This window comes from Chinchilla lanigera, unplaced genomic scaffold (assembly GCF_000276665.1).
Source record: "Chinchilla lanigera isolate Chin_1 unplaced genomic scaffold, ChiLan1.0 scaffold00037, whole genome shotgun sequence".
Classification (NCBI taxonomy): domain Eukaryota; kingdom Metazoa; phylum Chordata; class Mammalia; order Rodentia; family Chinchillidae; genus Chinchilla; species Chinchilla lanigera.
The window spans coordinates 13,143,014-13,157,680 of record NW_004955438.1 but is presented as its reverse complement, the minus strand read 5'-3'; the positions used below and the strand labels follow the sequence as shown (position 1 = coordinate 13,157,680).

The 14,667-nt window shown below is 46.6% G+C and overlaps 1 protein-coding gene across 5 annotated transcripts in view; it reads left to right on the top strand.

The window, feature by feature from the left end:
- Window positions 1–14,667, top strand: part of Ttc7b (tetratricopeptide repeat domain 7B) — a 218,646-nt gene that overhangs the window by 7,559 nt on the left and 196,420 nt on the right. For 4 of the 5 annotated variants that reach the window (XM_005390284.1, XM_013517240.1, XM_013517239.1 and 1 more), the window contains exon 3: window positions 295–463. In XM_005390284.1, the coding sequence (XP_005390341.1) occupies window positions 295–463 (169 nt within the window). The remainder of the gene's footprint in view (window positions 1–294; window positions 464–14,667) is intronic. The other variant, XM_013517241.1, reaches the window with a different exon arrangement.

The following is a 14,667-nucleotide window of genomic DNA, read 5'->3' as shown; positions in this document are numbered from 1 at the left end:
TCCTTTTCTGACTAGTTTTTTCACTTGGGAGTGTTTTGGGGGTTCTTCCATGTTGTAGTATATATTAGTACTCCGTCTTTTGTTATGACTGAGTGTTATTCCATTGTACGGCTATCCTACATAGCCATACATAGTTGCTTGGACCATTTGGCTATTGTGAAAACACTGCCAGGAGCATTCATGTCCACCTTCTCTTGTGAGGCATTACAGGGTTGTGTGACAGCAGATACCGGGTTCTGAGGGAACATCATGCACAATATTGTAGGAAAATGCTTTTTCTCCTTTTCCTTCTAGTCAGAATTCCTACAAGAATCCAATCTGATCATGGCCAAGTTGAATTATGTGGAAGGAGATTATAAAGAAGCTCTGAACATTTATGCCCGGGTGGGCCTCGATGACCTGCCCCTGACGGCCATCTCTCCATACAGGTTGCGCATGATCGCTGAAGCCTACGCTACCAAAGGTGAGGCCTGTGTGCTTTTCCCTCGGGTCACTTTCTCTGGAACCAGCACAGCCTCCCTGGCCCCCTACCCGACCCCTGTGCCCTTGGCTGGTGATTAACTTGACGATTCCCAGCTCAGCCCTACTACGTGTTCTGGGTAATTTTAAGCCCAACACGTTGTTTCCTCAGAGCTTCAGTTCTTCAGTTATGACTCAAGGGGGATGAAGGAAAATATTTTGGTAAACATTCTTGATAATTAACCTGCAATGTAACCAGGAGCTTTTCTTGGTAATTAAGTTACTACACGGCACATACAAGGATTCATATCATATGGTCAACTGCCCTCTTGGCCAACCAGGTTTTTATTCATTAATGTCACCTCTGGGTTAATTAAAGCCAATTGCTTGAAATATGATAACATTCCTCTGATGGTTAACAGGTCCCTATTCAGGGGACAGAAGAAAGTGTAAACATCTCTATAGCCGTGAAGGAGCTCATAATCTCTTGAAAAGATGCAGTCCCTTGCAAAGGAAAATGGGAAGGCAGGACATGCTGCTACTCGACACAGGTTATTATTACTAAGCTGCCAATTCCTCCTCTGTAATGGGTATAATCATGCCCGCTTCAGAGAGTGATGAGGATGGAGTCAAGCAATATATGTGAAGCACTTAATATAGTGCCTGGCACATACTCAGTGCTTAATCAAGGATATTTTAAAGTTTTAGCCTCAAACAGGACAGCACATGGTGACAGCCAGCAGTAGGTAACACCTTTTTGGAGGCAAGACAGCTCACTATGGGCCAGCAGGGCCAGGTGGGCTTCCAGGAGGAGGCCACTCGGAACTGGACTTCTAAGGCCATGGCAAGAAGTAGACCATCCGGAGCCGCTCCTCTGCCTCCTGACCCCGCTGGCCAGACCACGCGTTGTGGCTGACTGTGGCTGGAACAGCGATGCCCTGGCCACTTGTGCGCCGTCAGCGCTGTCAGGCTGAGATGCGGGGGCTGCAGTGGCCCGGCCTGTCTGACTCAGTTGTCCTGTGCAGCATCGATCAAAGACCTGACCAGAGGCACATCCTTCAGAGCTCGTGACAGGCGTGATGTGTTCACCCAGATCCCTGGGGAGCCTAGAGGACCGCTGGGCTCATCTAATTAATCTTCTAAATGTCCCTGCGGGTTGGGAAAAGATGCCATTGTTCTTGACAGGGCACTCGAGCGGCTTAATGGGCAGGGTCCTCGAGGCTGTCTCCGGGGTCCCCAGAGCATCTGCTTCGCATCTGTCCAAGCTGTGGGAGGCGCTGGGGTCTGTGCCGCAGCTGCCCTCTTTTCTTTCTGCTCACCCATCTTCCCATGTGCCTTGGGCTGCTGGGAGCCGTGTGTGTGTGTGTGTGTGTGTGTGTGTGTGTGTGTTCGTTCTGGAATGAGTGCAAGCATCATCTGGCATTTTACAGTCACTGGGTTGACCTGGGGCCCAGTGGATTGTAACCAGGAGTCGGTTTGCTGGTTAGGAGTGAGTGGTGCTGGGGTCTGCAGAACACCAGAGCTCCAGGCTCTGGATTGGCCCTGGACAACAGAGCGCAGGCAGACTGTCTGTAGGTGGCTCTGCCAGCTCAGTGCATGGCTTCCATGCAAGGTGGGCGAAGAAGACAGGAGACTTGGACCCTAGGTCTGGTCTTGGGTGATCTGTAGTAAACAGTGGGTCCCTAGCCGTGAGTGTGGCTCTTGGCTCCTGGGACCCTGGCTGGCTCCTGAGAGTCCTAGCTCTGTCTAGTTTCTGACTTTTGCAGATACAAGCAGGTTCACATGTGTTCAGGGAGAGGTGAGGGTCCTTTTGCCTACAGGAAGTGGCTGGCGGACACCTAGGTGGCTGGTGAGAAGCGGAGTAGAGTGACGATGATGAGCACCGACTCAGAACTCCCCGTGCGGGGCCAGCTCCCATCACATTCACTGTCTGGCTGTGTGACCTTGTGCAAGTTCTTGTACCTCAGTTTCCCCACTTATCAAGGTCTAAGGGGATTATAAGGATTACATAAGGTAGTATAGAAAACACTTCAAACAAACCCCATAAATAGCGTGATATAAATGCTGGCTTAGAAATAAGTATCGGTGGAGAGTGGGGACTGCAAGTGACGTGTAATACCAGCGACATGGCTAGCCAGCCTAATGTGTGGACACTGTCAAAGACAGAAAGTTATATAAGGAGCTCAAGAAGCCAATGGTCCTAGCTCTGCTTTTTCTCCAAGCTTCTAGAGAGTTTTCAAGGGCCGGCGCTGACCAGGGAGTCCACGAGTATCAGTGTACAAAGTCTCCCTGACCCACAAGTTGTGCTGCACTGGCCTGCATGCTGCCTGAGATGGGCTTTGTTCACCAGTGCAGTGTTTCCAACACTTTTGAGTTAATTGTTAACATTTCAAAGTTGAGGCCATTCATTCCACTTAAATATTTGGCTTTCTGGCACTTTGGAAAGAAGGGAAGAGCAGTCCCTTAATCGTCCATGGCAAGACCAGGCTGGGGCTGAGCGACCGCTCAGGACATAGCATTCTACCTGGTACATACTTGCAGCGTAATTACTGATGGGTGACATGCCCCCAGCCCACACCTTCCCTTGTGCAACCTGCACACTTGTACACAGCAGAATTGACCTGCAGAGTTTTCCATGGTGACCTGGGGTCTGACATGACCAGGGCTCTAGCGAAAGCCTGGAAACGCCCTTAAACCCACACATGTGGTCTCCATCACTAGCTAGGAGCTCTTCCCCTGGGAGGGACACTCTGCTTCACCGACTGGGACTCAGAGCTGGCATCCTTCAGTTACTGAGGACCTCTTGTGGGCAGCAGCATAGTGGGGCTTTCTTGTCTCTACTTCTCCAAATGCTGAGTGGACACTAAGAGAAGGGAGGCTGGGTAAGGTCACTAGGAAGGTCGTCAGTCAGCTATACTGAGATGCCTCTGTGCCAGGTGCTGTGCCCTTCGTTGGGTATCTCATGCAGTCTTCACAGCCACCCTTGAGGTAAATTCTACTGTTTTTTCCACTTTACAGATGAGGAAACTGGGGCATGGGGAGGTTAGAGAAACTTGGCTAGGGTCCTGCGGCTAGACTAAGGTCAGGCTAGGACCTGACCTCAGAGACTGGTTCAGGTTGGCAGATAGGCTTGCTTAGAAATAAGTGCTGGTGGAGAGTTTAGCTCCAAAGCCCATGGTGCTCATTGTTTTCCCCTCTTACCTGTACTGGATCTCCCTTGGCCAGGTAAGGTTTCCTCAGAGAGAAGATGTTCAGATGTCTAGAAAACACCCCGACTTGTACCTGCTCCCCTTCTCATTCCCACCCTGGTCTTTTCACCAGAACCCTGCCTTTGTCTTCCTAGAAGTTTTCTCCAAGCTCTGTGTCCCGTCATCTCTGAAGCCATCTCATACTCACCCATTTAGAGTTGGCCATATTTCAATGCCATCATAGCTCAGTGGGTGAGGATTGTGTGGGAGATATAGTGGAATGAGCTGTACCATCATCAGATGCTCCTCCTTGTCTGTGATTCCACCAGAGGGAGGATTCTTTCTTACTGATTTGCTATGCTCAGGACGTAGCATTCTACCTGGTACATACTTGCAGCGTAATTACTGATGCCATGTGTAGATGCTTCCTTGCTTGGCGTCCTTATAATTTGGGTGATTCTAGGAACCTCTGCTCACAGTCTGCTATAGTGCTGCTATAATCCAGCCCCCTTCTAAAGATCCCACCTATGATCCATGAGACTCTAGGAGGACACCTAGATATAAACCATAGCAGTCTGTTCTTGCCTTCAGAAGACTCATACACATCTCTTTACGCCAGCTTGATTTAGTCCAACTGTAAGAGATGCCAAAGTCTTGACAGTTTCAGTATTGCTCAAAGTCCAAGTCCAATTCCAAAGTCTCTTCTGAGACTTAAGGCAGACTCTTAGGTGTGAGCCCCTGCGAGTTTCAAAAAGCATGCATGGTGCAAGATAAACTTCCATTCTAAAAGGGAGGCCAAGGAGATTAGGAAGGAATGGGGCTAAAGCAAGAGTGAAATCCAGCAGGGCAAACCTTAAATCCCATGTTCCATGTCCAGTGCCCAGGGCAGACTGTGGCGACATGTGAACTGTGAAGAACTTGGGTGTCCCTCCCCCTCTGGCATTGCCAGTGGTGGTACCCGTTATGGCTTCTCTCTTGTGGTGGTTTTGCTTACTCCTTACAGCTTTCCTCAGGTATTCCATGTTCCTGACTGCTCCAAATTCCTAGGATCTCTATCGGGGACCTGGCCAAGATCCTCAGTTGCCTGCATAAGAGGTATAGTGAAAGGATGAAGTAAGAAACAGAGAGAAATTTAGTAATGCAATAACAGAGGGTCTGAGAGGTCAGTGCCTCAGGATGGCCAGAGACAAAGACACTCTGAGCTAGCCACTGTTTATTGGGTATATACAATAATCAGAGGGATTATGGGATGACTCAGAAGGCAGCACTGACCATATGCTGATTAGGATCTTTGTGTTGAAGAGGATGGTGGGGAGAGATAGCAGATTAAGGAGAAGTTTGTCCTTTCCCCAAGGTGGATCTCTATTTTTATTACTACTGAGTTCTCAAGGAACCAGGATGTCTTAAGCGAAAGCAGTCTTGCCCTGGGGCATCACAGCTGTGACCAGAGGCACATAGAATTATGTTCCGTGCATACCATAGCTGGCCCATATGGCAAGGCACCAGGCCTCAGACAAGCCCTAATCACGATTTAATGATGGGATGATTTTCCCCCAACAATTATATAGAATGGTCCTCAACAGGTGTCCACTCCACTTTTGGTTTTATTCTCATGGCTTTGCACACCGTGCTCTCATAGGCATACTTCCTGGCCACCTGGGCCCTCTTCTCAAATCTGGGTGGAAACTTCCCTGACAGTACAACTTTTCGTTTTGCATTCCTGTAAAACCAGTACCATATGGATAACGCCAAGGTCTGTGGCCAGCTCCAGTGGTAGCCGAGCCCCCTTGAACTGTGGCTGCAGAAGCCTCTGAGTGGCTGGATGGCTGAGCACTGTGCACTGGACCCCAAGCAGCAGATTTCCTAGGCAGCCATTCTAGAGCAAGGGGCCCCGGAGCTCTCTTCTCAAAGAAAAGTCTTTCACTTTTGCAATTTGAGCCTGCAGTGGATGAGGGCCTTCCTGGGTCCTCACATGCCCTCAAGCCACCTTTCCTATTGTCCTGTTATAAAGTATTTGGTTTCTTTTTAATGCTAATCTTTTCAGCAGCCACTGAAAACTTTTTAAATGGGCTTTTTGCTTCTGATTTTCAGTATAAACCTGACAAAAAGCAGCAAGCCGTATCCATGCTATACCCTCAACGTTAGGCTGCCTCAGAATTTCCTTGACCAGATTAATTAACCTTTAATCTCAGTCTCCTACAAAGTCTTAGGACATCAGCAAAATGTAGATAACTTCTCTGCCAGAGTAACACACTAGAGTCCAACTGCCAATGGAATCCTTGTTCACAACTAAAACCTCTGAGCCTGGTCGTTCGTCTGCATTTCTGGCAGCCTCCTCATCTTCTGAGTGCCAGAGTCTCCCTTCAGATTTAGCTTATAGTGTTTCAGGGTGGCTTCTCCAACAGCCATCTCCAAACCTTTTAAAACTCCATTTCCAAATGCTCTGACACATGGTCAGGCAGCAAAGACTCCACTGCTCGTACCAAAATCTGTGTTAGTCACGTCCTTGTCACTGAGACACAATACCCAACTCCTAGAAGAGTTTATTTTTGCTCAGTTTATAGAGGATTCAGTCCATAGCTGGCTGGCTGTGAGGCAGGACAGCATGGCACAAGGGCATGCTGGTGCAACAGCTGCTCTTTGCACAGAAGCTGGGAAGAGAGAGACAGAGAGAGAGAGAGAGAGACAGAGAGAGAGAGAGAGACAGGGAGAGAGAGAGAGAGAGAGACAGGAAGGAAGGTAGAACCTTCCAGGTTATACCCACACTTCTAATAGCAAGTCAGCTATAATGATAATGTAATCCAATCACTTTCCACACGTCCTGCCTATGATCTCATGAGGCTTTACAGGGACATCTAGATATAAACCATACCAGGCTGCACCTACCTGTTCACATGGCACCTTCATGGTCTGCTGTGGCCCGCTTTTCTGGAGGTTGCACATTCACTTTGCCATTCATCAGGGAGCTGCGAAGACGTCTCACCTCTCCCTGCCTCTGTTCCTCCCATCTCTTAAACCTATTTAGCAAAGCCAAGAATGGGAATGGGAGAAGTGGAGAAACCCTTTAGCTTCCAGCATTTGGTGAGACAAGTGAGTGGAGGACTTGTCTCTGGGGTAGACACTGAGGGAGTCCCCAAAACACACAGTGGCCACAGATGCTGTTCCCCCAAGGAGGGAGGCTGGGAACAGTAGAAAGTGGCCACTGTCTGTGCTGGGTCTTAGATCTGCTGGACATGGGGTTACTTTCTGCAGCGAGGGCAGTGGGAGATGGTAGTGCATGACTTCCTAGAGTTCTTCTCAACAGACTTGGTGGGTTCCATGCTGTGATACAGGGACCAGACATCTGTCTCTCTGGTAGGGGAGTCTCTAACCCACCAGCTGGTCCAGGCTTGAGGGACAGCTGTGCTGTCTGAGGTCACTGTTCCCCTGTCACCCATTAGGACACAGTTCTCATGTGAGATTAAAGCTGGGGTGCTAGCATGCTGCAACTCATGAAAGGAGAAAAGAGAAAGAGGCCTAGGATGAGTGGATCTACACCTGCCAGGTCTGCTGCCAGCCCACCGGTGAGAAGTTACTTGCAGGACCAGAGCTGCCAGGCCCCTGAAACAAAAAAGAAAAGAGGTTGGGGTAGGGCATGCAAGCCTCGGATTAAACATGTGCTTCAGAGTTCGGTCTCTCTGACTCAGTGAGAACTGCTGGAGGCTTCCAAGAGAAAGAAAGGGCCATGCAGGGCCATGGGATGTGGGGTCTGGTGCCCAAGAGGAGCAAGACTAGGGACCTGGAAACAGCAGGTGGCGCTCAATCTCCCTCCCAGGTTGCATGGCACCAAGGCAGAGGACTGACTCCAAACAAAGTACCTGGGATCTTCTGTCTTACAGATGCTTTGTTTTCCAGTGGGGGAGACTCTTCCACAGAGGGGAAGGGACTTGCCCCTTGTTGCACTTGAGCAGGGCACAAGGCCAGAGTGAAAGGATGCAAATGAGGTGTTGCTGCTGGGTAGGAAACTTTTCTGCCAAGTTGCATGATCTTTGTGCCCAGGGGGAGAAGATGAAGTCCATGTTGGGGGGCTCTGCAGAGCCCCTTTGACCTTACTTGTTTCTCCTTTGCTTTTGGGTTTGCCATCTCTCTCCTGGTGAAGTGACTAAGAGCATGGGGCTTTGGAATCCAACTTCCCAAGTTTGATCTCTGGGCAAAGTATGACTTCACTGGGTCTTAGTTTTGTCATCTATAAAATGGAAATAATAATAGTATCTACATAATAAGGTTATTGCAGGGAATGAGTACATGTAAAGCACTTATCACAGTACCTGGCAGATCAACTAATGATAGCTGTTTCTGTTCTTATGTATCCCTGGGCTTGACCCCAAGTGGATGGACCTCTTCAGATGCCCTGGTAGCCTGCAGATGTGCGGTGAAGGAGAAGCTGGCTTTCTTCCATCAACACACTGATGGCTCAGTGGATCCGCTTTGTCTGGGTATGGGACCTGGATCAGTATTTTCAGAGAGAAATCCTGGGGGACAGTCTGAGGACCAGAGGGCTGATGGAGAATACCCAGTGCTCAGGCCAGCTGGAGAGAGCATCCTAATGGAATTGCTTGAAGGCATGGCTTGGGTGTGTGTCCTAGACTTCATCAGTCTTGCCCAGGGCTGATTGGAAGGTTAGAAGGTTTTGGAGTTGGTCCTGCATGAATGGTTTAACTATAAAAGGCCTTTCACGTTGGCATGGATCAGTTAGCTCAAGTAGTGTATCTTTGAGAAGCAAGAATAGTCACATAACTCCATCTTCTTAAGACTCATGCTAAGTGCAGAGGCTGATGAAAGGGGACCTCAGGGGAGGCGGAGCCATCTCAGGGAGGAGGGCTTCCCCTGTCAGCCGGAGCCCAAGGCCAGTATGTGGGAATGGTCTCCTGTAGACTGCGGAGCTCACGTACCTCCTGTTTCTCAGAGCTGACTGAGGAGCAGCACGGAGGCCAGGCTTTTCAGGAGTCTGCCAGTTTCCCCAAAGCTTTTAAGTACTAGCCTTTAAACAAAGAGCCCATCTACCTCCAAAACTAATTTCCATCACAGCCCTTCTCTCCCTAGCCTGAAAACACAGTGTCTGCACGTACGGACGTGATTCATGTTCAGGCCAGAAGACCTTTTGCCTTTACTGACAAAACATTTTTGGAATTGTTCACTGTCTTCTGTGCGCCTTCCAGCAGAGCAAATGCAAAAACTCAGCCCCAAGGGGGCAGTGCACTGATGATGGCCTTTATCAGGCATGGCTAGTGCGTTCCTTTTCCCATCACACTTTTGTGGTGGTGCTGGTGTGTCAGGAAATGCTTGAAACAAGTTGTATTAGAAATTTTTCATAGTGAGCAATTATGTCATGTTCTCAACCGACTGTCAAATACTGAGACCACAGAGGAAACACATGTCTTTAGGGTTTTCCTCCCATGAACTATGAAAAAAGCTGAAGCATGGGAGTGTATCTGCCCTTTCTCCTTAGGGCTGATTCTGACAACAGTGGATAGCGGGGAGAGGAGCCTTGGGGAATGAGTCTCCTAATAGCTGGTTTATTTTTCTACTTCAGAGCTCATTTTTCCATCCTATAATGTTATCTCCAGGCAGCAACCTTCTTTTCCAGGGAAATGGAAACGTGTTCCTAGGGCTCTCAGGTCACGGACTGCGGCTCCATCCTTGGTCCCAGGAGAGCATGGATATGGTGGGTTGGCTCCAGGCCGCCTACACCCAAACCATCCGGGTTGGCCAGTGCAGGTCCACTTTCATGCTGCCCTCTCCAGGCCGTGGACTAAAGGCTTCTGGGCCAGGTGGCTGCTTTGCTCAGCTGGTAGCTTCAGGCGCAGGCGTGAAGATCCGGGCTCATCTCTCAGCTGCCTGGGGATCTGAGGTTACTTTTGGGTTTGGTGGGGATGAGCACAGTGTGATGGCTCGCTGGGGATATAAGCTGGAGAGTCAGTGAGCGGAGCGGTGGCAGGGTATCCTGACTTGGCAGATGGAGGGAATAGGTGTGTTCTGTTCGCGGAGAGGTGGAAGGGACGGTGCATATCCAAGTCAGCAACTGAAACTCCATCCTGCAGGGTTTTCTGGGTGTGAGGCCACAGCTCCTCCTGTGGGCATAAGTGGGGGGCAAACAGTACTCAAGGAGTTTACCCCAACCCAGGCTGGAGACTCATTTTGAAGTTCTGCCAAGATTCTGACCCCAACTAACTACAGTGGCAGCCAGATTTGGGGCCCAGACCCAGCCTCTTTGTGATTCTCGAGTCATTACATTCCCTCCTGCTACTTCTGAACTCTGGCTCCAGGAAAGTGGAGTAGCTTCAGACCCTGATTCTCCTAGGTGTGCTCCCCAGGACTCAGCCAGGTTCTCAGTGTGTCTCCTTGGCCCTGACTGGGTGACACTCTCACCCTTGATGTAGTTTCCAGTGACTTGTGTTATGGCCGGCTTAGCCCAGCATGAAGCCTATGATGATGAGGGATGGTCCATGGGGGAATCAGAGGAACCCTGGGCCCTTTATTGCCTTTCACCTTTGAATTGGGCACTGCAGGGAAAAAGGAGAAAAGAAACTTGGGGTTGGGGCTTTGGGGACACAGTAGTCTGCTGAGGTGGAACACGCACAGAGAGCTCTGGAGGAGCCTCAACTCTCCTGGCCTCAGGGATAGGGCAGAGTGCGCAGTGGAAGCGGTGTGATGTCCAACAGCAGCCTGTGCATAGAAGTCTCCAGCATCACAGCTTTGTTGGGGTTCGGCTGTCTTGAGGGTGCGGCGGGTGGAGTGTCCCTTGGATCAGCGTTTATGAAGCCTTGCCTGAGTCAGACATGGTGCTGCATGACTTACCTGTGTGTGTACACCTGGCCTGAGGACAGTCCTTTGCCATGGGACTGTCATTTCCTGCAGGGGGCTAAGAGACCCAGGGCAGCGTGGTACCTGGTTTTATGTATACGTAATTTAAAGATGAATGTAGATACACGTAAATAGGTAAGTCTGTACTTTTCCCACTTTGTTGGGCTGCCCCTCAGTTGGCGCATAGCCACTCACTTGGGGTGGGGATGTTGATGGGACTGTGGTGGGTGTAGGATAACTGCTGTTCTATGCTGATTCTGTTCTGGGATTTTTAAGTCGTTAAATCTAAGTCTCACTTCTCTTTAGTCTATAAAATGGGACTAACAGTACCTTCACAAGGATACTGAGAAGACTAAATATAAAACAGGAAGATGCTTTGAAATAAATAATTAGAGATCAGTTGAAGGGGCTTTGTATAGTGTGGCCTCAGAACCCTTGAGGTTTGGAACAGCTGATGGCTCCCATAGCCTCTGGTCCTCACCAGACCCCACCCCATTCCTGGGGCCCTCCCATCCTCCTTTGCTTGGATAGTGAGTGGTGCTTCTCGCTGTTCCTGAGGATCGATCTCCTGTGCCTTCCCCTCTAGTGATATTTTATTATTCTTTAAGTGTACCAAACACATGTGCATTATGTAAGATCTAGACATGCAGGCAAGTCAAATGCAACCCTGACTCATAAACATTCGAGTTGTGAACTTTCACAGGTGTGCTGTATAAGACTCACTTTGTCCACTTAGGAATGAATCCAACTTCTGAACAATTCTAGAATGGAACTCATTTGTAAGTTGAGGACGTACTAAATATAAAAATATCCATTACCCATCTCCCCAGAGGCAGGTGCTGCTATTGCATTAATGTATTTCCTCCTAGATGTTCCTGCACTTGCCATTATGTGTGAAGGTTTTTAATTGAATGGGAACTCCTACACTGCTTTGTGACCTGCATTTTCCACTTCAGTAGAGATCGTAAATACTTTCCATGACAGCAGCTACATTTATGCAACTTTTAGCACTGTATAACTTGATTTTATGGATGAGGAATAATTTATTTAAGACAAATCCTCTGTGTTTGGACCTGTAGGTTGTTTGCAGCTGTTTACTGTCACACTCAGAGCTAGGATGAGCAACCTGCTAGCCTGGTCTTTGTTCTTGTTCCTCATGATTTCCCTAGGAGAGCTTTCCAGAGTGGAGTTTCTGGGTCAGAAGAGAAGCGTTTCCAGATGTCCTGTGAGGGCCAGACCTGTGTGCCTGTCTTCCTGCAGTATGGGGCCCACCCTTGCATTCTGGCTAACACTGGGTGGAATCCCTGTGATTTAAAAATGAACATTTATTCTTTCTAGTTATGCTCAGTAAGATTACTGGGAACATAAACAAAAATGTAATCTTTACATGTATCTCTGTGTATCTATATGTTTATATTTATTTATACATAAAATGAGGTTCCACACTGCCACTTGAGATAGTTAACAACTGTTCAGTTTATATATAAAAATATAATCTATACAAATATAAAATTTTATATACACTTGGGATTATGCTATATGTACTTTTTATATTCTTTTTTCACTATATGACTATATCATATGTACATGATACAGTTATTTTTTTCATATCATTAAATATTTCCAGGAACTGTTTTTGATGTCTGCACAGTGATGTCCTCTATGGTTATTTTGGAAGCTATTGCCTGTAGAACATCTAAGTTGTTTTAGTTTTCACATTACAAATAAGCTCTATAAGCCCTTTTCCCCCATTTTTTCTTATGATAAAATACTTATAACCTAAAATTTATCATTGTGGGCATTTTTAAGAGTACAGTTCAGTGATATTAAGTAGATTAACAATGTTGTGCAATCACTACCACCGTCCATCCCTGTTACTCTTTCCATCTTTTAAACTGAAACTGTGTCCATTAAATGAAGTTTCCATTCCCCACACCTCCCGGCCCCTGGGAACCACCATTCTGTTTTGATTCTATGATTTTGACTACTGTGGGTACTTCGTATAAGTACAGTCAGGCAGCATTGTCTATTTTTTTCCCCCAGTACTGAGAATTGAACCCAGAGTGTGCATAATGAATATCCCTAAGCCCCGCCCCTTTTGGTTTTTTGAGACAGGATCTTGCTAAGTCACTCAGGGTGGGCTCCAACCTGGGATCCTCCTACCTTAGCCTCCCAGAGTGCTGGAATTACAGGTGTGTGTCACATCTGGCTGCAGTATTGTCTTTTTGTGACTGGCTTATTTCACTTAGCATAATATCCTCAAGATTTGCCCCCTTTGTAGTTTATGTCAGAATTTCCTTTCTTTTAAAAGACATGTAATATTCCATCTACTACATTTTGACTTAATTTGTGAGGTAATGTAAGGTTTATTCTAGAAAATGTGGCATGTGCACTTTGGAAGAAGGTATTCAGCTATTATTAGAGTGACTGAATATGTCTGTCAGATCTGTTCATTTATTGTGGTAAGTCCTCTGTTTCTTCTGTCTGGTTATTCTATCCATTATTGAGAGAGATGTATTGAAGTCTTCACCTAGTATTATAGAATGGTTTATTTCTCCATTTCTGTCAGGTTTTGCTTTATATACATTGGTGCTCTACTATTAAGTGAGTAAATGTCTAATAATTGTTATATTTTCTTGTTGTACTGATGCTTTTATTGGCATATAAATATGTTTGTTTCAGGTGGCCTTTTTTGATTTAAAATCTATTTTTTTAGATATTAATGTAGCTACTCCTTTTTTTTTTTTTTTTTTTTTACTATTTGAATGGAATGTAATTTTCTCTTCTTGCACTTTTACCTAATGTGTCTGTGGATCTAAATAGAGTCACTTATAGACAGCATATATGTGGATCATATATTAAATCCATTCTGCCAGTTTCTTTTTAATTGGAGAATTTAATTGCACAAGCATTCGTCTTTGTTGAAATCTTTATTTTTTCATACAGCGTCAAGTTACTATCTAGTGTCCCTTATATTTCACCCCTCAGGACTCTCTTGAGCATTTCTTTGAGGCAGATAAAGTAATAATCAGCTCTTGTTTGCCTGGGGAGAGCTTGTCAGATGTAGGATTCTTGTTTGACAGTTTCATTCTTTTTGCCCTTTGAACATATTGGCCTACTGCGTTTTGGATGGGAAATCTGATATTCTTGTTGTGTGTCCCTCTTATGTGATGAGTCACTCCACTCTTGTTGCTTTGAAGATTCTGTCTTTCATAAGTTTGATGATAATGTATCTTGGTATAAGTCTCTCTTAATCATCTGGTTTGGAGTTTGATGACCTTTTTGGATGTTTGTGTTAAAACCTTTCATCAAATTGGAGAGTTTTGCAGTCATTGAAGGGTACTCCTTGCCTGCCCTGGCTTCTGGCATCTTACGGCTGCTCTGGGGACAAGAAGTGCATAGCTGCTGTTATACCAAGAGCTAAAATTCATGTGATTCACCGTTAAGCCTCCTCTGGAAGCTGGAAGCTTTTACAAGATGTGAGTTCCAAACAGCTACATCAGATAGATTGTGCCTTTGCCCTTTGTTGTCTAAGTGGGAAGACAGATTTCTGGAGCTTTCTACTCTACTACCTTCCCAGGATCCTCTTAAAACAGTTTTTAAAATAACAGAGTTACTGATATATACTGTACATGGTACATATTTTACCATGAAATTCAACTTTTTAAACTGCACAATTGAATAGTTTTTAGTGTATTTGGAGTTGTGCAGCCATTAATTACCATAATCAATTTCAGAAAACTTTTATCATACCCCCAAGAGAGCCTTGTACTAATTAGCAGTCGCTTCCCATTTCCAAGACCCCATCCTACTCCACAACCCTTGGTCAACCACTAATCCACATTCTGTCTCTGTGTTTTTTTTTTTGTTGTTGTTGTTTTGTCTTTTTGACACAGGGCCTCACTGTGCAGTTCAGGCTGGCCTTGAGCTCACTTTGTAGCTCAGCCTGGTCTTGAACTCGCAATGATCCTCCTGCCTCAGCCTCCCGAGTGCTGGGATTACAGGCGTGCGCCACCACGCCTGGCCTTACATTCTGTCTCTAAAGATTTGTCTATTCTAAATATTTTATATAAATGGAATAATATTAGACATTCTGTATATGGCTTCTTTCACTGTGCATCTTTTTAAGGTTCTTCTTAAGGTTAGAGCATGTAGCATTCCTTTTTATAGCTAAATA